This window comes from Euprymna scolopes, chromosome 21 (genome assembly GCF_053919585.1).
Source record: "Euprymna scolopes isolate OS-2025 chromosome 21, ASM5391958v1, whole genome shotgun sequence".
NCBI classification, from domain to species: Eukaryota; Metazoa; Mollusca; class Cephalopoda; order Sepiida; family Sepiolidae; genus Euprymna; species Euprymna scolopes.
Window position 1 is genome coordinate 17992280 of NC_136502.1, and position 23895 is coordinate 18016174.

Consider the following 23895-nt stretch of genomic DNA (forward strand, 5'->3'; position numbering starts at 1 on the left):
AATATCATATCTAGTGCTTCTGCCAGGTCTGAAGCCACACTGTGCCTCAGGAAGGGTCTGTTCATAGACTGTGGTGAGTCTGTTTAGGATGACCCATGCAAAGATCTTTCCGGCAACTGAGAGGAGGGAAATGCTCCTGGAGTTCCCACATTCCGACTTACTTTCCATGTTCTATAGAGGGAGACGATCAGGGAATCACAAAACTCGTCTAGCATCATCTCCTCCACCCAGGCAGCAGGACATCGTGGAAGGTTCCAAGGGCATTGGGGCCTACTGCCTTGTAGATTTCAGCAGCGATGCCATCCTTTCCGGATGATCAACCGGAGATTGTCTGGTGAATCACCTTCTTGATCTCCTCAATGGTAGGGGGTTTGCAAGCGAATGTTGTATGAGCTGTTTGGGGATCTGATTCAGTGTGTCTGTCAGCTGACGGTCAGTTTAGCAGAGTGCTAAAGTGTTCCTGCCAGCGTTTGCTGAGACCCTCCTGGTCCTTGATAAATGTCTTCTCATCTGATGATAGTAGTGGGGCATTGCCAGAGATAGAGGGGTCGAAAATAGTTTTCAGTGAGTTGAAAAATGTTTTGGTGTTGTGAGTGTCAGCATAGTGTTGGACTTTAGCTGGTTTGTCTCACCACCACTTGTCCTGTATTGCTCGAAGATCAGTCTGGACTTTGGCCTGGAGGGTCTTGAACTTCTCGCACTTGCAGATGGAGGATGGGTCATTCAGCCACTCTATGTAAGCCTTGTTTTTGACATGTATTGTTTCTTTGATTTTTTCATCATTCCCATCGAACCAGTCTGTATGGGTTCTGGTCTTCACCCCAAGGACTTCCTTTGCAGTCTCACTAACTGTTTTCTTGAAAAAGGTCCATTTCCCAGTGCTGCCTTCAGTGGTCACACGATCTTGGAACTGCTCATCTAGCACTTGCTGGAATCGTGCCCAGTAGGATGGATCCTTCAGCTTGGCGACATTATATGAGGCCCTGACAGTTTGGGGTAGTGCAATGTGGAGTGGTGCAATGTGCAGCGCCAATACAGCCCTGACTAATCTGTGATCACTCCAGCACTCAGTGCCTTTCATGGCACAGGTCAAACGAACGTCACTGTGTCTCATTGGCGGACATTGATGAAATCAATCATGTGTCAACCTCGAATGCATCCAGGTGGTCTTGTACTTCTCTGCCATCCTGAACAAGGTGTTGGTGATGCAAAGGCTGTGCTCTGTACACTTGCTGAGGAGGAGCAGGTCGTTCATTGATTTTGCCTACTCCATGTCTGCTCAGAATACCTTCCCAGCTGCTATAGTCCCTTCCCACCTTTGCATTAAAGTCTTCAAGGATGATTAGTTTGTTACTCGTTGGGGTTGATCTGATGACTTGGTCAAGCTGTTCATAAAATTGCTCCTTGGCATTATCTGGGCTTGTAAGTGTAGGGGTGTAAGCACTGATACTGTGAGGTACTTGGTCTTGCAGATAGGGATGTGCAGTTTCATGAGGCGTTCATTGATTCCAACTTGTAGTGTAGACACGTTCTTCAGCAAAGTTGTCCTGATGGCAAAACCAACACTGTGTATCCGGTCCTCTGCTTGCGATTTTCCTTTCCAGAAGAAGGTGTAGCTACCCTGCTCTTCTCTCAGGGATCCCTCATCCGCAAACTAGGTTTCACTGAGTGCGGCTATATCTACCTGTTAATGTTGTCGTTTCCTTGCAACAAGCGCTGTTCCTCTTTCAGGTCTTGAAGAGATAGTTCTATCCAGAAAGGTTTGGATATTCCATATCACAAGGATAATCCTTTTCTGTTTCATTTTTTAATTGTTGTTCAACCGCTATGAGGATCAGTCCATTAACTGTGGTAAGTTGATCAGACACTAGACGGGCAAGAATTTGTCTTGGGTACATTTTCTAACCCCCTTTCTCATGCGAGAGTGGGCAGTGCAGTCCTAGAGAAGCTGACCAGTCATCCACAGGTGCTGCCGAACTCTCTTATTATCCTTGAATTCAGAAAGAAGAGCGACCACTTGCCCATGAACTGCCTATATGCAAGTTTGTGACTACAACCGCCAGTGTTCACATACACTTGTTGCTTTCACCACATTCCCATCGCTGCAGGACTTGAAGGGTGTGCGTAGACAGATCGATAATCAGTAATGATTTGCAAAACTGACCTGTCCATGAAGATTTTATAGTGAGAAGATCAGTGCACAGGGGCAATCCCACTCTCTCAGCCTGGGAAGTGTTGATCCAGTGGCACGGAGAACCATGACGATGGGAGACTGCCAAGTGGAGTAGATGACAAGGACTTCTTTGGGTGCCACATCTTGCTCAAAGTGCTCCAACGATACTTGCTGCCACCGTCTTCATAACTGTTGGATATTCAGGTGAACTCTTCCTTTGTTCCACCGGGAGTCAGGCTTTGCATGCAGTAGGGCTATATTCATTGATAAAGTTGTTTTTTTGTTGTTTTTTTTCAAATCAAAGATATTGCATGGGAAATTCCAATTTATAGTATTTAAAGATAATTCGATATGTTCTTTCATTAAATTAACTTTTGAATCAAACGAAAGTTTTACTTTTAATGAAAATTAATCAATTACTATGGGACCCATTGAGATTTGAAAGTAATTAGGAAACATACAAACTGTCAAATAGGAAGTAATTTCTGAACAAACCTGAGGCCGAATTATAGTTTAATTAAAAGTGAGCTGAATCAAAAAACTACTGTAGGGCGACATCGAGTAGGAACAGCTACTCTCTCTATATATATATGTGTATGTGTGTGTGTGTGTGTGTGTGTGTGTGAGAGAGAGAGAGAGAGAGAGAGAGAGAGAGAGAGAGAGAGAGAGAGAGAGAGAAAGAAAAAGGGCAGAGATTAAAAGCAAAAAAAAAAAAAAGGGAAAATAAGAGAGATTGCCATAATTTTAATATTGTCATCATTCATAGTTTGTAGTTATGGTATTTACTCAAATTGAATTCCTATTCTGCTTTATGAAATTCAAATATGCAAAAACATGAAATAGTGTAATATTCTGAAGAAGTTGGATGACAGAGAGAAATAGGGAGAAGTGGTTGCTAAATCAACAGAAGAGGATGGAAAATGGATCAAGATTTGAATTCATCATCTTTATATTTGAATGAAAAATACAAACATAGGAATTGGTAAAATATTTAAACCTAAAATAATCTTATTTCAAAATAAAGAAAAGTACTAATTCATTATTTTAGATTAGTTGCAATAATATATTTCTATTTCTCTTTTTTCTTATTATACAGATGTGTATTGAAGAGATAGCAGAAATCGCAAACATGGACAGACATGAAAAGTGTTTGATTACAACTTCTGCAAACAATAGCTGCAGATCTACAAAATCTTCACACTCTGATAGTGGACATGGCTGGCATGAGGGAGGCATGGGACGGGGTGTGGAGGTACCAGGTATGTAGTAAGGGATATCAGACTAGGCCAGTCTGTGACATATTCCGAATCTATCTAGTCACAAACAATATTAGAAAATATAACTTAAAAAAGATTTGTGTGCATATAGTATTATATAATAACAATTTGCTAACTTATTATATTAGTGCTGTCAAAACATTTTTATATACAATTTTACACAACAGAATTTGGCAGCGCTGTTATATGCAATAGAAAAATTAAAAAAAAGCAAACAAAGACATAAATGCATAAGGTTGAGAGCAAAAGAGAAGATCACACAAATGCCTATTTAATAGATGCAAGAAAAAATGAGATTAAATGAGGCTACTGTGGTCCATATTACGTCAAGGAGAGGAACAAGTAAATCATGAACATAGCCAAGGACGGTTAACATTTAAAATTGCAAAATAAACCATTAGAAAGAATAGCCATTTCTGATGTTTGGATACTGAGCAGCAGTAAAAATAAGATGAGAAGTTCCAAATTAAGTATGGAAAAAATAAAATAGAATTAAATACATGAATAAAAAATATATATAATAAAAAATAATAAAAAAACAATTATTCGCTTCTAAACTATCTGTTTCTGGCAACTTTGCTTAGATAATATTTCACTAAACCCTATTTTTAAAGTATGAAATACATGTATCTCCCTAATAATTATTTACATGCATTTAACTTTTTCAGAACAGTTCTCATCCCAATACTGTCATTCTCCTTCACCTCAAACTGACCAATTCCACAGAAGAGATATGAAGTCCATAGAACAGATAATCAGCCACCCCAGTGATGCCATGGTCACTGCTAGGTATTTCTCCAAAACAAACAATGACCAAAACATACATATGATGGGAAAAAAGTCTGCCACAATAGAAAGTGACAAACCTAGCTCACAATCAGTACCTAGGACTTCACCAGTGAGCAGTCGTCCTGCTTCATACCCCAGACCTTTACCTCCAGTACCACGTGTTCAAAATAAATTACCTTTGTAAAAGATCTCGAAAGATTCATACACAGATTGATACACACCTTAGTATATATATATATATATATATATATATATATATATATATATATATATATATATATATATATATATATATATATATATATATATATACACATTATTAAATGGATAATTTAAAATGTGATTACAATAAAACATATGTTTACTATTTCATTTGATCAAATATTTTTAATACACTATTAATGTTAAAACACATTTATATTAAAATCTCTATTTGATTTTTATGGAAAAAAAACTAAATATTGAATTAATCTAGCCAGAACTAATAAACAATTCTAAAATTAAAAAAAAAAACTTGTTTGTGAATCAATAACAATAAAAGAAATACATTTCAAAGTGAATACTTTGTGTTTCTCATTTCTCACTCCTATCATAGTACAGTATTAACAATATCTGTGTTGATATTTTTAAACATTCACCGAAAACAATTGTTCTTCAATTGTAAAAACAAAAGATTAAAAGGAAAGCATAAAGTAAAAATAAAACAACAGAAGATAAGCTGCAAAGATGCTACAGAGATTATTGATTTGTAAAAAAGATATCCATTGACCTAGATTCCCCATTCCAGAAGTGGTACTCAGATTTGTATTGATAAGTAAACACACAGGATATTGATTTCTAGACGATTAACACCATCATTGGTTTTTATGTGTTTTACAAATTGTACTTAACATAATGCCTTTGGCATGAAATATGCAGCTGGTTTAGTGGATAAAGAGAAATGTGTCTCCATTTCCACTTCATGCATTATAAATTACTTTTGTGTATCTGTGTGTAAGTTATTGTAAGTTCCTAAAATAAAATATTTAAAATCAGTAAGAAAAATATTAGAGATAATAGAGGAATTAAAATTATTTGCAGGGATTTAATGTCTAGTATAGCATCTCATATTAAATATATTATTAACATATGATAAAAACAAGAGAATAAACATGCTAAGTAAAAAATTATGTCTGTTTATTTTAGCATAAAAACTGGTCTGTGAAATCATTTATTTCATAAAAAAATCAATTCATCATTCATTTCCACACATGTGTAGATATACGTGTTTGTTAGGAAGATAGGAAGAAAAAATAGAAAGGGAAAAAAGAAAGCCGTACAGAGATAAAAAGAAAAGAGCGGGGAAGGGCATGCATGTGCATTGAGCGGCAATGGTGAAAAAAAGGTAGCGATAAAGATCCTGTCTTTATTCAATCAGTTCCGGTGACTGGAGCAGCCATTACATGCACAAGACACTTGATAGGATAACAAACTGCTATCTCTTTCTCACAAACACACATACATACACACTTATTGCTGTTGTCACACAGCAGCAGAAGTAAAAACAGAAATCTATACAAGGATGTACTTCTTATCTCACCACAGATTCCACTGGATTTAACATCACAGGTGAGTAGCTGCTAATATTTTTATGCTTTCTTTTTATTGACTTAGGTGTAATTGGCCTTATAAAAACCATTTAGGACTAAATATGGTTTACATATGAGTATTAGCTTAATTTAATATATTTATAATAGCTGTTTTGTTTTTTTATCATTTTTTTTTAAATCTCCTCAGTATCTGTCTTAAAAAATCACAGTATAATTAATGTAAATCTCCATAGCTGTAACACTGTTTTCCTATGTCTGTTTCTTTATTGAAATAAATTTAATGCTTCTAGAAGATTACTTTTAAGTACTTCACAAAACTTTTGTTCAGTTTTGCTTTTATTTTTTTAAATTTTCATGCTATATTTTTAAATGTATATTTTATATCACCTCTCAATGTTTTTTTTTTAATTTTATTGATCAAGTAATTTTTTATGTTTTATGAAAGCTAGTATTTTATTAATTCTCTACAATTCTAGAAACTATGTTTAAATAAAAAAAAAATAGCGTCTTATACTTCAAAGTTAAAACTCAGAATTTGATTAAACTTCTATGTAATTCATAGCAAAATAAACATAATATAAAATGATTTAATCTTGTTTAACTCCAGAGATAATACAAGGGAATAACCTGAATTATTTTGTGACTTTAATTACATATTATAAGGTTTGTTCTATCAATTAATTGATATTTGTAGGAACATCCTTTAATTCAGATGCTATGAAATCTTTTCAAAAATAAAACAAAATATTAATAAAATAAAATAAAATACTTCAACATAATTTCAAAAGTCAGCTTTAAAATAAGTAAGATTTAAAATTAAAATATATAAAATATTGCCATAAAAATAGGGTAAAACTGTCAAGTTTACTTTAAATAATTACAGCAGATTAATAAATATTTTTATAAACTTGACAAGATTTTAATTCACTTTTCTTTTCTTCAACAGAGACAACTACATCATGTTGTTTTCAACACAACTTCTACTGGTTATCTTACATGTGAGTCAAGCTGTAGACTTAACATATTATGTAAAAGAAGGCCAAAGCCCAGGAACATTCGTGGGAGACATTTCAAAGGATACACACCTGATAGACGGCCCATTACATCGGAACAATGAACAAATAACATTTAACCTCCTTCAACAAGGTATGCTAGATTCTGGTCAGTTGTTTCGAGTATCTAAGAATACAGGAAAACTTTATACAACACAAAACTTGGATGCAGAAGTGATGTGCAAACGAGAAAAAGAATGTTATAAAATGATAGATGTGGCAGTGAGAAAAGGAACATCTTTCATCAAATTGTTAGAAATCAAAGTGATAATTGAAGATGTTAATGACCATCAACCAACATTTTCAAAGAAAAAAGTCAGTATTCAATTTTCTGAAAGAGATCGCAAAGGAATTAAAATATCAATCCCCAATGCAGTTGATAGAGATGTTGGACTTTTAAACTCACAAATAAACTATCAACTGAAAAAGAACAGAGATGAGCCATTTACACTGTCTGTCTCTGAAAGAGTAGATGGTACATCGGATTTGAATATCATATTGGAAAATATGTTGGACAGGGATGCTAAAGATGAATATATGATCCAAGTAATTGCTACAGATGGAGGATCTCCAAGTAGACAAAGCGTTTTGGATGTGCACATCATAGTGTCTGATATAAATGATAATCCTCCAGTTTTTTCCCAAAAAGTATATAATGTCTCTTTGACTAATGAACCAAGCAGATTTTCGCCTGTTTTGATATTGTCTGCTACAGATTTGGATACAGGAGTCAATGGAAAAGTATCTTATCACTTTAGCTCAAAAACTTCTGAAATAGTAAGATCTCACTTTCATTTGAATGAAGAAACAGGAGAAGTTTTCTTGCATAAAAGGCTTTCTCTTGGCCAAGAATTGATTAATAGCTTATATGTCGAAGCGAGAGATGGAGGTAATCCATCATTGAGCTCTCTAGCAAAACTTTCAATCCATGTAATCAGTCAACATAATAATCCACCAACTATAAATATTAATTTTGTTTTCCCATCGATGGCAAATATAACTACCATTTCGGAAAATATAGAAGTTAACAGTTTCATTGCTTTTGTAAAGGTCACTGATCATGATGTTGGACAGAATGGAGAAGTCACATGTAATCTGCACCATGACAAATTTCAACTACAGAATATGGCAATGAAAAAATATAAAGTCATATTGAGGAGTCCTGTGGATAGAGAAACTGAAGACCTTCATGACATTGTCATTTCTTGTTATGATAAAGGATCCCCTCCATTGCACAGTAAAAAGGAGTTTTCCATAAAAGTGGATGATGTCAATGATGTTAGACCACAGTTTTTTAGAGAAATTTACAGATTTAGCATTGATGAAAACCAGAAATCCCAAATTCCAGTTGGCTTTATTAATGCCAGTGATCAAGACCTTGGAGCAGGAGGAGAACTCACTTATTCTCTGCTCACCAAAGATAAACAGTTTTTACCTTTTCAGATAAAAAGGAATGGATTAATTTCAACATTAAATTCTATAGATCATGAAATGCAAAATATTTATAAATTCCAAGTTCTTGTCAAAGATAATGGAATACCACCACTAAATAACACAGTTGATGTTATTGTTGATGTAAGGGATGAAAATGATAATGCTCCATATTTTACTTTTCCTCACATTAATCCATTTACTTTAAATCTTGTATACTATTCACATCAGACAAAGAACATTACAACTCTGAAGGCTTCTGATAGGGATAGCCGTGAGAATGCCTTTCTCAAATATGAAATAACTTCAGGCAATGATAAACAACTATTTACAATCAATCGATACACTGGACTTTTATCTTTTACTCGCACTGTCACTCAACAAGACTCTGGCTCATATGATCTAAAGTTTGTGGTCAAGGATAGTGGTACCCCAGTTCAATCTGCATCAACCACTATATTTTTAATACTGACTGTTAGTAATAAAACGTTTGAAGTTCCAAAATCAGTCCATCTCACAACCAATGACAAAGTACATTTTAATCTAGTCATTATTATTACACTGATCTCTGTCACTGTATCTGTGATAATTACAGCTTCAATGTCTATTTGCATTTTAAGATATTGCCATCGAAGAAACATTCCACAAAGTGAGGATTTAAACACCCCTCATCGATGTCCTAATGATCAAAGACATTTGACATGTTCTTCTTACCATACAAGCTCATGGCCTGATGTTCCTGCTACCATATCAGACTTGGAAAATGGAAGGAATACTCAATTCCCAGAAACTAGAAGATTTGCTCAAGGTAATAAGTTTAGTCATAATGGACAACGAGGTTCACCATTAAAACCACACACATCTACAGATCTCACACATCAGGTAATTTAATAGAATGTATTCGCAATTTTTGTCTTGGTTTTTATTTTCTTTTACTTTCAAAAACTAATTGAAAAGAATTAATATTATTCATTATTATAGCCATAGGCAAAATAAATATATAATTCATAATATTTTTGCTTTTTTACTTTTCTTTATTCCTTACAATTGAAAGATCACTCATCATGAATTCTTTTGATAAGCGGTTTTTTTTATATTAAAACTGATCATTTTGATTTGATTGTGTCCTACATTTTATATTTTCATCACTTTACCGTTTATGCCACAAAATTTAATTTTAATGTTCAGAAAATGTTTTGTGAAAATATATTTCTTAACCATTTCTATAGTGTTCATTTTTTCATAATTTAAAAATCATTCAGATATTAAAATCTCTATATTAAATGAATACCGTAAGTAATCATAATTCACTAATCATCTACAGTTTTTTTCATGTGTCAAAATTATAGAATAGAAAAATTAGTTTCAGAAAGGTTAACTTTTTAGTATTTGTACACTAATAAAATTCTTATAACATAATCTTTATTATTATATAAAAGAAATTTTGTCTGTGTATCTGTGTGCCTGTGTGTTCGTTCACTATGGACTCAAAAACGGCTGGGTCGATTGTTATGAAATAACACATGAACGTGCTTTATGTGCCTGGCAGTGTTCTTAGAAAGGTTTTGTGTCGGAATATCTTCGATAACTATTGATAATCGAAATAATTAGATCCAAGAAAGAACAGGGGATTTTGACCAAAGTTAACATCTTACATGACCTAACATCGCAAGTGCATTTGAGAAGTTTTATTACCAGGCTTATTATTTTAGGTCCAACATATAAAATCAACGGTAGGTTCTTTGATATGATAATGGCACATTCGAAATGAATGTTTCTATTTAGAGCACAACTAAAGCATGATACATGACTTTTGCATTTTAAACTTTAACACAAGCCATTATATTTAAAAATAATTTTATAAAATCAACAGTAAGCTTTCTCTAGAGTGCAATGTAGACTGCAATATATTGTGAACTTAGTCGCTGCAAGAGGCATGTGAAGCTTCCTCCAGGTGTGTCACGGTGAAGTCCTCAATTAGATCAGGCAATCAATCGATTTGATTGAAAAATGGGCTATTTCATCGATTTCGATGACAATATAAATATGGGAGTGTGAAACATTCGTTGATCGTCATTCAGTCCCGGACAACGTCGGGTCACTCTGCTAGTTGTATATAATTTTATTCTAAAAAGTCGATTTTTTTCATTATGTTTACATATAAAGGTATAATTACTAGCATTTAAACACAGTATAAGAAAATATTTTCATTTTTTAATCTTTGATATTAATTTTGTCATTATAAGAAAGTAAAGACATATAGTTAATAAATTAATTCTCTTTACCATTCTTTTTAGAATTTTCTGTTTAAAATTATGCGATTCTATTCATGATAGAAATGTAGAATTAAGTATCGATAAACCTTTATTATAATACAATTTTATATTACAATTCGGAGAATATAAATATGAAATTAATTTTAAAAAAAGATAACATATCATTAAATATCGATAAAAAAAAATCAATAACCTTTGTCTATTGATCAATGTTTAATTTTAATTTTATGCTGTATATTTCGTTTAATCAAACTTTTTGAATGTAAAGAGACTATTTAGAAATTTATCAAAAAAAATCTTCCCATGCCTTATTTGAATACATAAAAAAAAATCAGTGAAAATTTAAACCTAAATTTGATGCTTTAGGTTAAATTTATCTATAAATTAACTCGATCTATACTAATATTTTCTTATGAACGGCTTTAATAGTTTATGAATTTTATTCGATGTAATATTTAGTTTAAATTATAATAACAGAAAGTTTTACTTCAGTCATATTATGAGTTTATTTCATTAAAAGGATAAAAAAAAATGTGATTTTTTTCTCACGTTTTTTTTTTATATAGCTGTACAATATTAATTAAAATATATTCCAATATGCAATATGAATTATACTTTTGCGATTGTCAAAGTAATATTCAACAGTAGTAAGTTATACAGTAGCTAGTAAAAAAAAAGTCACTATATATATATTAGAAAAAATGTGTTCCGTTGCGTCATCCATTGAATTGGGCATGGGTTAGAGTGTTTGAATATCATTAATGCTTATCCTCAAGAAACGTTTTGCATTGACAGATGATGATTCGTTAGTAATGTAAAAAAATAAACACTGGAGAAATAAGTGTGCAAAGCCAGTCAAATTTAATTAAAATGAAGAGACAAAATTCAAAACTTGTCTTTGTGTTTACTATATTTCTTTTTCTCTTACACCTTTTTTACTTTGACTATGGGTTAAATAGTATTAATACTTGTATTGATATTCCCTATAATTTTAAATGAACTACTCCCATTTATTTTATAATTAGTTTTATTACTTTTGACTGATAATGAATACAGAGAAAGAGAGAGGGAAAGAGAGACAGAAGAAAGTGTGATAGATACAGTATAAAATAAGAGTAGATCATCAAATAACAGAGTTGTTGTTTTGTTTTGGCGTTATTTAATGCCGAATACAGTAGTTTTGGAAGCAGTTTTTATGTTTCAACGTCTTTATCTCTTCAAATATTCATTTATGGTAGTCTTGGTTATTTTGTAGAGAAAATTGGTAGCTTTGGTTTAAATTTTGCAGAACAGGATTGAGTTTTGCAAACGGACAGAAGAAAATAATAACATTAATGTTTAATAAATTTTAGGTAAGAAAACCAGTATCTTCAGATAGCCTGATCTGATAGAACCAGGCAAATAACAGAGTTAAATAGGCAATACTTAGAAAGAGATGGGTAATTTTTTTAGTACAATGCAAATTACAGCTAATTAGAACAATACAAATGGATTTAGTTTTAAAACATAATTCTGTTCAAATACCAAACAATATTTTAATATGTACCTTGCATGATTTAAATATATAAGAATATAGTCTAAGCGAAATAAACGTTGATTCACTTAGTTATAGTTATGATTGACATTTTATTTCAATTGATACATATATACATTATTTTAATCTCTTCTTTATAGCTTCAGTTTCATGGAAACACCAAAAACTCAGCCATTGATCCCCTCATAGATTTGCATCCATAAAGTAAATTTCATAGTATATATCATTTGATACTGGAGATATTCATAATTGTATTCTATTTCCAAAAGAGGGGAAGTATAACATATGAGAAATATTTGGAATCAAGTCTACCCTTGCTGTTATTTCAGATCATTTGAAACCATAGCAGCAAGTTTTAGTCTCCCCTCCATCAAGGCCAGAGGTTTGGGGAAAATTATATATATATATATATATATATATATATATATATATATATATATATGGCATAATCACGCTGACACTGATTCTCAACAAATCACCAAAATTATGCAACAATGAGCCTTGCCAGTACGAGATGGGTAAACATTTGGGAATGCTAAGCACAGTATGTATCGTGCCAGAATGTAGAAATTTCCAGGTTGGTATCTGGGGGTGCGTTTAATCCACTGAGAGAAATGCACACTCAATTTTTTGTTAAGACATACAGTTTGGAGAAGGAAAACTGATGTAAAACCTGAGGTCTATTGTCTGCTTTGTCTTATGGCAGCCATTACACTGACTGAGATTAGAAGTTGTACCAAAGAGTGTGGATGGTTTTTCATAAAGCCTTCACCACTATGAACAAATTATCTGTGGATTTCTGAATTATTTAATAGAAAAAAAATAAAATATCAGAGAAGTAATTGTGGATTTAAAAAATTAGGGGGGAAAAAACAGTATCATTGTAAGTAATTTCAGTGATTAAAGTGTTTTGTGATTATAAATTCAACAAGATTGAAGCATTTTGTACCAATCCAGTTCCCATTTTGGTGAAAATGTGTTTTTCCCCTCACACTAAAAAGTAACCCTTGCTAGGAAACCATGAAATCGACAGAACCTATTATGCTATTTATTGGATTTCAAAAAGCAAAAAATAAATCAGCTGTCTTTATCCTTAAGAAATGAAGAAATCCTTTTAAACTGAGAGCATTTTTTATCATGAAGTCAATTCAAAACATAATTAAAAAATGCATCATTGCTTGAACGTCAAAAATGTCCTTACATGTGGGGGTATCAAGCAGATATCAGCATTTGCCAGCGGCCATGTGTTTGTTAATTCTTATCCTGTTAAATCAAAATATTTACAGAATGTATAAGCAATAAGCATTCAGAATGGCCTAATGAATGAAATCTAGTATTCCTTTATTCTGCAGAAGGGAGTGATTGTTATTTAGATTTAAAAGCTAGTGTATGATATACAGGGTGGAACAATAAAATTATCGCCCTAGAGAAAACGACATGATTCTATTTCCGTTTGATGAAAACTGGTTTTCTTTTTTTGTTGCAGACCATCTACTAGTTGACCAGTTGTGTACAAATCCCAAAAGCGATAGGAATCTTCTATCGTCTGAAAGTGACACAATGTTCAACGAACGAGATTAGAGATGCACCATTGTACAACTCATGCTTTCTACCGATGCAAGTTATGACAACAGGACCATTGCCAACACCCTCAAAATGTTAAACTTAACAGTTAAACACTTGAGGGCAAAGCTCAACGAAGTTTCCAGCCATGGTTATGGTTATTAGTGTGGTTTCAAGCAAGGGCCACATTATGCCACCTCACATCTTCAAAGTCGGTTTGAAAATCAACACCAAAGTATACCTGGATGTGCAGAAGAGTGTGGTGATCCTCTGGGGCAATCAGATGGCTGCTGGTAGAACCTGGGTGTGGCAGCAAGACTCAGCATCGGCCTACAAATTCAAAGAGTCCCAGGCTTGGCTTCAGAAGGAGTGCTACGACTGTGTACCCTTCTCTCACTGGCTTCCCTCCTCCCACGACCTAAACCCGCTCGACTACTTCATTTGGTCATACATCGAGAACATCACCAACACCTTCCAGAACACCAAAGCCAGCCTGATCGCCGCCATCTGCCGAGTATTCGCCAAGCTCCTGCTGGCGCTTGTGGAAAAGGCATGCTTGCAGTTTTAGACCTGTATCGAGGTGGTGATTGAGGTTGAAGGAGGCTACATTGAATAGATGTCAGCTCTACTACACATAATTAAGTTACCTGAATTGATTTTTTCAATAAAAGTTTAAAAATAAAGCTGTAGTGTTGTTTTCTTTAGGGCGACAAATTTATCATTCCACTGTAGATAAACGTGAGAAGGAAAAAATGAAATAATTACATCAATTATTCATAAATATCTTTATTAAGGATTCCCTGGTGAATGTGAGAGATGCAGGAGTAAATAATTGTAAAATAGTGAATATGTCTGCCACCTTCTTTGTGGAAGACGTAGTTAGAAAAAGCAGGAATTAAATTTTGAAAGATGATGGAATGTACGCATATTTTCAAGAAACATACATTAGGAAGTGTTTAAATGGAGAAATCGAGCAAATTATCATATGAAACTTTTGAAGTGGCAGGAGAAAAATCGATTTTATTATATAGGCATTCAAATATAGATACTAGCAGAATACTCGTCTCAGGATGGGTATAAGCAATATGTGTTATAATTTTATTAGGGTAATCTTTCAGACGCACACTCACTAAATGGTTAAGGTTATAAAAAATACATGAAGTGCTCATAATACTCGCCGTGTTGCCTATAATATATATTTCATAATGATGAATTAGTTAGTTTAGGAGTTTACTCCATGCATAAATATTATTGATGATCAAGTTTAGAGATCCAGTTGAAATTTTATTACAGAGTATGACTCAAATATGATGTAGAGCAATTCTTTTCACTATTAAATTATTATATCTCATTTATTATAAAAGTTTTAGCAAGGGGCAAGTTTGGGGATTACTTCCCCGGTAAAAGAAAATGTAAAATATGCCAATGTACTTACCATGTAGCTTATATATATATATATATATATATATATATATATATATTAATCTGCAGATTTAGAAAACCAATACAACGCAGAGTATTTTTAAATAAACATTTATTTATTTATAGTTAACTTTTCGGTGATATAACACCTTCTTCTGGAGTAAAATTAGTTTGCGTTTTTTTCTTTGTCCGTCCTCGTTGCATTTTATCACCAGAAATGTCAAGTCCGTATGATGCTCCAACGATGAGATTTTCAAATACTCTAATCAGTAGGAAATCACGTGACTGCATAAAATGAATGTGCATTTTTTCCTCATTGCTTAAATTTGAAGTTTTTTTAATAAACATTTATTTGTTTATATTTAAATGTTTATTTTCAAAATTTCTGCACTGTTGTCTTTCTCTAAAATGACAGAGTTTATTCAAATTCAAACAACGCTCACATAGAGGAAAATATCCACTTATTTATTTCAAGCAGTCACGTGATTTCCGACTGATTTGAACATTTAAAAATCTCACTGCTGAAGCAATATATGGACTTTACTTTTCTGGTGACAACATGTCACAAGGAAGGATGAAGGAAAAGATAAAATACAAACTGATTCTACTCTTGAAGATGGTGTTATATCACCGAAAATTTAACTATAGACCAATAAATGCTTGTTAAAAACATCTACGTTGTACTGGCTTTTAAAAGTACAGATTTATTCAAATTTAAACAATGCTTACGTAGAAGAAAAATCCCCCCCTCTCTCTCTATATATATATATAGAGAGAGAGAGAGAGAGAGAGATAGATAGATAGATAGAGTTTTTTATATGAATCTCTCTCTTTCTCACCTTCTCTATCTGAAGAGAAAGAGGGAGGTATTAATATTATAAAATACTTCATTAAATACTTTTACTGTCATCTAAATGAATAAAAACTAAAATTGTTTTTGTTGTTGTTGATGATAACTGTTTCATTTGCCATAAAAATTATAAAGAATTTCCTCCTGTCAACTAGATTCATGTTGAAAAAAACTCGTTATAATTTTTCCCTTGTCTTCAATTATCTATTAAATAAAAGGGAGTTATCTGTATGTATGTGTGTTTGTATGTCCAGCTAAAAAGTCAAAATTACAAAGCACATAAAAGTTTGCTATTCTATAGGATGAATCACCACTTTGATCAGTATGTCAGTATAAATATTTTCATAATTATTGGCAAATCGTCACCAAAATATTTAAATATTTCTTTCATCTAGCATAGGACATTGGTCAATATACATATTTAAAAGTATAATCAGAGATTAGTAAAAGATTATGAGAATATAAAACAATCACTGGCAAGACATATGACAGAAAAATGAACATAATTAGAGAAACCATTTTGATCAATGTTGCTAAAGCAAAATACTCCATTAATGCAGTCAAATGATTGGAAAAATTTACTTTATATTATATTAGGACATTGCAATATCTTTACATGGTGCATGTTTAGGGTAACCAAATATGAACAAAAAGTATAATCTTTAAAATAACATTCTTTACAATTTTAATATATATTCACAAAACGAATCAAGGAATGTAAATATACAATTCTTTCCATAATAAAAGATAGGCAAATTAATAGCAAATTATGTTACATATATTTTCAAATTTCCCAATTTCTGTAATATAAACGAGATGTCAGACACAAATTTAAATTGTTATTTAAACAGTAAATGACTGCACATATTCAATATTTCTACCCAAAACCTATCACAGAAACGCCATGATTCATACTTTGTATAGAACATTTGGTTTCTATAGTGTATAAATATAGGGTACTTCTATAGAAGTAGAACCGAAGTGTTTGAATCCTAACCTAATGCTAAACGAAGTTTTAGGTTTAGTCCAGAAAATGTCGGATCAAACTCTATAAAACATTAAATAAATGCCTAAAACAGAAAAGCTGCTAATTTAGAATGATGTGTATATACCAAAATATATTCCTATAAATATTGTCATGATTGTAACATTGCTATCATTCAAGCTTTGCAGTTGTGATGATTAAGAAAAAACTTGGATTAATATTATTCATTTTTAGTTTGAATAAAATATACAAATAATGCAAATTTGAAAAAAGCTGATTTAAAAATATATAACGAATTGGAAATGAAACTATAGTACAAATTTCTTAGATAAGTTGCAATAATATATTTCTATTTTTCTTTTTTCTTATTATACAGATGTGTATTGAAGAGATAGCAGAAATCGCAAACATGGACAGACATGAAAAGTGTTTGATTACAACTTCTGCAAACAATAGCTGTAGATCTACAAAATCTTCACACTCTGATAGTGGACATGGCTGGCATGAGGGAGGCATGGGACGGGGTGTGGAGGTACCAGGTATGTAGTAAGGGATATCAGACTAGGCCAGTCTGTGACATATTCCGAATCTATCTAGTCACAAACAATATTAAAATATATAACTTAAAAAGTAGAAGTTTGTGTGCATACAGTATTACATAAAAACAATTTGCTACCTTGTCATAGTTAAGATATATATCATAATTAGTATTGTCAAGCCATAGATTAATATAAGATTTTACACCACAACATTTGGCAAAACTTATATGCAATAAGGAAATACATGAGTAAAAAATGATGAAAATAATAGTTTGGATGAATACGAGCTTATCACACAAATATCTATTCAATAGATTCAAGGAGGAATGAGATTAAATGAAGCTACCGTGGTCAGTCAAGGAGGGGAACTATGAACATAGAAAAGATTGGAAATTGCAAAACAGAACAGTATAAAGAATATCCATTTCTGATGCTTAGATAGAAGCCAGCAGTAAGAATAAGATGAGAAGTTCCAAATTAAGTATGGAAAAAATAAAATTAAATTAAATACATGAATAAAAAATATATATAATAAAGAAATAATCAAAGAACAATTATTCACTTCCAAATTATCTGTTTCTGGCAACTTTGCTTAGATAATATTTCACTAAACCCTATTTTTAAAGTATGAAATACATGTATCTCCCTAATAATTGTTTACATGCATTTAACTTTTTCAGAACACTTCTCATTCCAATACTGTCATTCTCCTTCACCTCAAACTGACCAATTCCACAGAAGAGATATGAAGTCCATAGAACAGATAATCAGCCACCCCAGTGATGCCATGGTCACTGCTAGGTATTTCTCCAAAACAAACAATGACCAAAACATACATATGATGGGAAAAAAGTCTGCCACAATAGAAAGTGACAAACCTAGCTCACAATCAGTACCTAGGACTTCACCAGTGAGCAGTCGTCCTGCTTCATACCCCAGACCTTTACCTCCAGTACCACGTGTTCAAAATAAATTACCTTTGTAAAAGATCTCGAAAGATTCATACACAGATTGATACACACCTTAGTATATATATATATATATATATATATATATATATATATATATATATATATATATATATATATATATATATATATATATATATATATATACACATCATTAAATGGATGATTTAAAATGTGATTACAATAAAACATATGTTTACTATTTCATTTGATCAAATGTTTTTAATACACTATTAATGTTAAAACACATTTATATTAAAATCTCTATTTGATTTTTATGAAAAAAAACTAAATATTGAATTAATCTAGCCGGAACTAATAAGCAACTCTAAAATTAAAAAAAAAACTTGTTTGTGAATCAATAACAATAAAAGAAATACAGTTACAAGTGAATACTTTGTGTTTCTCATTTCTCACTCCTATCATAGTACAGTATTAACAATATCTGTGTTGATATTTTTAAACATTCACCGAAAACAATTATTCTTCAATTGTAAAAACAAAAGATTAAAAGAAAAGCATAAAGTAAAAATAAAACAACAGAAGATAAGCTGCAAAGATGCTACAGAGATTATTGATTTGTAAAAAAGATATCCATTGACCTAGATTCCCCATTCCAGAAGTGGTACTCAGATTTGTATTGATAAGTAAACACACAGGATATTGATTTCTAGACGATTAACACCATCATTGGTTTTTATGTGTTTTACAAATTGTACTTAACATAATGCCTTTGGCATGAAATATGCAGCTGGTTTAGTGGATAAAGAGAAATGTGTCTCCATTTCCACTTTATGCATTATAAATTACTTTTGTGTATCTGTGTGTAAGTTATTGTAAGTTCCTAAAATAAAATATTTAAAATTAGTGAGAAAAAATATTAGAGATAATAGAGGAATTAAAATTATTTGCAGGGATTTAATGTCTGGTAAAGCATAGATGTTTATTTTCTTATAGTAATATGTTATTAACATATGATAAAAACAGGAGAAAAAATATGTCTGCTTGTTTCAGCATAAAACTGATCTATGAAATCATTTATTCCATAAAAACTCAATTCATCATTCATTTCCAAACATGTGTAGATATATGTGTTTGTTAGGAGGATAGAAAGGAAAAAATAGAAAGGGAAAAAAAGAAAGTCATACAGAGACAAAAAGAATAGAGTGGGGCAGGGAATGCATGTGCATCGGGCGGCAATGGGGAAAAAAAGGTAGCGATAGAGATCCTGCCTTTATTCAATCAGTTCCGGTGACTGGAGCAGCCATTACATACACAAGACACTTGATAGGATAACAAACTGCTATCTCTTTCTCACAAAAAACAGACACACATGCACACATTTACTTATTGCTGTTGTCATACAGCAGTAGTAGTAAAAACAGAAATCTATACAAGGATGTACTTTTTATCTCACCACAGATTCCACTGGATTTAACATCACAGGTGAGTAGCTGCTAATGTTTTTATGCTTTCTTTTTATTGTCTTTGGGTTCAAATTGTTTTATAAAAATATTTAATGTAAATATTATAGTTTAATTATAAAATATATATTAGTTTAATTAAACATTTATTTATAGTTTTATTTTGTTTTGTTTTGTTTTTTAATCTCATCACTATCTGTCTTCAAAAAATCACAGGATAATCACTCAAAGTCTCCATGGCTGTTACAACATATTCCTTTGCTCATTTGTATATTCAAATAAATTCAATTCTTCTTCAATATTACTTTTCAGGACTTCACAAAACTTCTGTTCAGATTTGATTTGATTTTTTTAAAATTCCCAATGTTATCCTTTTCAATCTATATTAAAGAATACATTATTTTTTATATTGTAATTTAGTCATTTACTATTTTATATTTTACAAAATTTGATTTATACTGCACTTAAAAGTTAGAAAACATTTTAAAATAAGATATAAAATTATTAAGTCATTAAAATAATAATATACTTAATATAAATTAATTTTATTTTATTTTACTTGAAACAGAATATTCTTGAAAGATAATATTATTACTCATAGGTGTATATAGATGTAATTATTTATATATCAAGCATTAAATCTCAAAATGAATTATTTAATTGTGCTAATTTATTAAAGTATGTTCTCTGAAGTAGCCAATATTTCTAGAGTTGTTTTTTCATATTAAAAACATGAAACTTTAACAAAAATGCAATAAAAAATATAATGAATAAACAGATTTCCTAAAGGTCAGTATAAACGAGATATTCCAAATAATGATACACAGAATATTCATATAAAATTGGTACAAATTCGCAAGTTAGAAAATTTATGGCGATTAGTAAATATTCTAACTTTTTGCAGATATGAAGTTCTGATTCATTTTTCTTTTCTTAAACAGAGACAACTACATCATGTTGTTTTCAACACAACTTCTACTGGTTATCTTACATGTGAGTCAAGCTGTAGACTTAACATATTATGTAAAAGAAGGCCAAAGCCCAGGAACATTCGTGGGAGACATTTCAAAGGATACACACCTGATAGACGGCCCATTACATCGGAACAATGAACAAATAACATTTAACCTCCTTCAACAAGGTATGCTAGATTCTGGTCAGCTGTTTCGAGTATCTAAGAATACAGGAAAACTTTATACAACACAAAACTTGGATGCAGAAGTGATGTGCAAACGAGAAAAAGAATGTTATAAAATGATAGATGTGGCAGTGAGAAAAGGAACATCTTTCATCAAATTGTTAGAAATTAAAGTGATAATTGAAGATGTTAATGACCATCAACCAACATTTTCAAAGAAAAAAGTCAGTATTCAATTTTCTGAAAGAGATCGCAAAGGAATTAAAATATCAATCCCCAATGCAGTTGATAAAGATGTTGGACTTTTAAACTCACAAATAAACTATCAACTGAAAAAGAACAGAGATGAGCCATTTACACTGTCTGTCTCTGAAAGAGTAGATGGTACATCGGATTTAAATATCATATTGGAAAATATGTTGGACAGGGATGCTAAAGATGAATATATGATCCAAGTAATTGCTACAGATGGAGGATCTCCAAGTAAACAAAGCGTTTTGGATGTGCACATCATAGTGTCTGATATAAATGATAATCCTCCAGTTTTTTCCCAAAAAGTATATAATGTCTCTTTGACTAATGAACCAAGCAGATTTTCGCCTGTTTTGATATTGTCTGCTACAGATTTGGATACAGGAGTCAATGGAAAAGTATCTTATCACTTTAGCTCAAAAACTTCTGAAATAGTAAGATCTCACTTTCATTTGAATGAAGAAACAGGAGAAGTTTTCTTGCATAAAAGGCTTTCTCTTGGCCAAGAATTGATTAATAGCTTATATGTTGAAGCGAGAGATGGAGGTAATCCATCATTGAGCTCTCTAGCAAAACTTTCAATCCATGTAATCAGTCAACATAATAATCCACCAACTATAAATATTAATTTTGTTTTCCCATCGATGGCAAATATAACTACCATTTCGGAAAATATAGAAGTTAACAGTTTCATTGCTTTTGTAAAGGTCACTGATCATGATGTTGGACAGAATGGAGAAGTCACATGTAATCTGCACCATGACAAATTTCAACTACAGAATATGGCAATGAAAAAATATAAAGTCATATTGAGGAGTCCTGTGGATAGAGAAACTGAAGACCTTCATGACATTGTCATTACTTGTTATGATAAAGGATCCCCTCCATTGCACAGTAAAAAGGAGTTTTCTATAAAAGTGGATGATGTCAATGATGTTAGACCACAGTTTTTTAGAGAAATTTACAGATTTAGCATTGATGAAAACCAGAAATCCCAAATTCCAGTTGGCTTTATTAATGCCAGTGATCAAGACCTTGGAGCAGGAGGAGAACTCACTTATTCTCTGCTCACCAAAGATAAACAGTTTTTACCTTTTCAGATAAAAAGGAATGGATTAATTTCAACATTAAATTCTATAGATCATGAAATGCAAAATGTTTATAAATTCCAAGTTCTTGTCAAAGATAATGGAATACCACCACTAAATAACACAGTTGATGTTATTGTTGATGTAAGGGACGAAAACGATAATGCTCCATATTTTACTTTTCCTCACATTAATCCATTTACTTTAAATCTTGTATACTATTCACATCAGACAAAGAACATTACAACTCTGAAGGCTTCTGATAGGGATAGCCGTGAGAATGCCTTTCTCAAATATGAAATAACTTCAGGCAATGATAAACAACTATTTACAATCAATCGATACACTGGACTTTTATCTTTTACTCGCACTGTCACTCAACAAGACTCTGGCTCATATGATCTAAAATTTGTGGTCAAGGATAGTGGTACCCCAGTTCAATCTGCATCGACCACTATATTTTTAATACTGACTGTTAGTAATAAAACGTTTGAAGTTCCAAAATCAGTCCATATAAAAACTGATGATAAAATACATTTTAACATGGTCATCATCATCACATTGATCTCAGTCACTGTATCTGTGATATTTACAGCTTCAATGTCTATTTGCATTTTGCAATATTGTCAAAGAAGAAATGTTAAAAAAAGACAGGAACTTAAAACACCTCATCGATGTCCTAATGATCAAAGACATTTGACTTGTCCATCCTATCATACAAACTCATGGCTTGATGTTACTTCAGTAATATCAGATCATCTGACAGAATCTCGGAAATCATCCCAAATTGATCAGCATTGTTCACCTTTGCATCAACAGACTGCTACTCATCAAGTAAGTACTTATTTTATTTCCATTCATTGATTCTTTCAAAATCTCTCTAAACCAAAAGTATTGGTTATAAATGTGTGTACATATTATATAATTTATTGCCTTAATATTTTATAAACAGAAACATGTATTCAACGAAATTATTTTGACTTTCAATATTATTTTTTTTTAATGCTAAATGACATTGTATTTATTATCCTTTGAAACTATTTTTATGTATGACTAACTGTACTAACCCAGCATTGCCTTTAAATTTTTGCATAACATTTTTTTTACTCTGCAGTTAATTTCCTTTACTAAATTATAATTTTGATATAGAATTGTCGAAGTTATCTTAATAAATACCACATCGCTTAGTCATTAAACTATTATTTGAAGCAAATCCCTGTATAATATAATTATCTTTTTTAAGGTAATTTTCCAAAACTTTCAATGTTTTAATACATGAAAAGGCTAACAATTCTAAAGACAGAAATAACTTTCTATATGACAGCTTTTATGTTTTCAAATTTGAAGGACCATGAATAATTCATTCATTTTTAAACTGTTAACAAGATTAAAATGAATAACTTATTTGCAAATACAATAGAACCCTGGGATACAGCACAAATCAATTCCGGAGTTGGAATCATTAGGTGAAATCGCCGTATGGCGGGGCTTAAGCAAAATTTTATACAGTGCATATAAAAAATTAGTAATAAAATATAGTACAGT

General features: G+C 31.7%; 3 protein-coding genes across 3 annotated transcripts in view; all 3 read left to right on the plus strand.

Annotated features, from left to right (window-relative positions):
• Positions 1–4529, plus strand: part of LOC145242026 (protocadherin beta-15-like) — a 74698-nt gene extending 70169 nt beyond the window's left edge. Inside the window, exons 3-4 of the mRNA XM_080104919.1 lie at positions 3270–3432; positions 4119–4529. Of these exons, the coding sequence (XP_079961045.1) occupies positions 3270–3432; positions 4119–4423 (468 nt within the window). The 3' untranslated portion in view covers positions 4424–4529. The remainder of the gene's footprint in view (positions 1–3269; positions 3433–4118) is intronic.
• LOC145243058 (protocadherin Fat 4-like) overlaps positions 1–23895 on the plus strand; it is a 186939-nt gene that overhangs the window by 112534 nt on the left and 50510 nt on the right. Inside the window, exons 6-9 of the mRNA XM_080106163.1 lie at positions 6775–9193; positions 17318–17480; positions 18161–18462; positions 20185–20201. Of these exons, the coding sequence (XP_079962289.1) occupies positions 6775–9193; positions 17318–17480; positions 18161–18462; positions 20185–20201 (2901 nt within the window). The remainder of the gene's footprint in view (positions 1–6774; positions 9194–17317; positions 17481–18160; positions 18463–20184; positions 20202–23895) is intronic.
• Positions 19415–23895, plus strand: part of LOC145242034 (protocadherin beta-15-like) — a 46957-nt gene continuing 42476 nt past the window's right edge. The window contains exons 1-2 of the mRNA XM_080104929.1: positions 19415–19894; positions 20814–23184. Of these exons, the coding sequence (XP_079961055.1) occupies positions 20827–23184 (2358 nt within the window). The 5' untranslated portion in view covers positions 19415–19894; positions 20814–20826. The remainder of the gene's footprint in view (positions 19895–20813; positions 23185–23895) is intronic.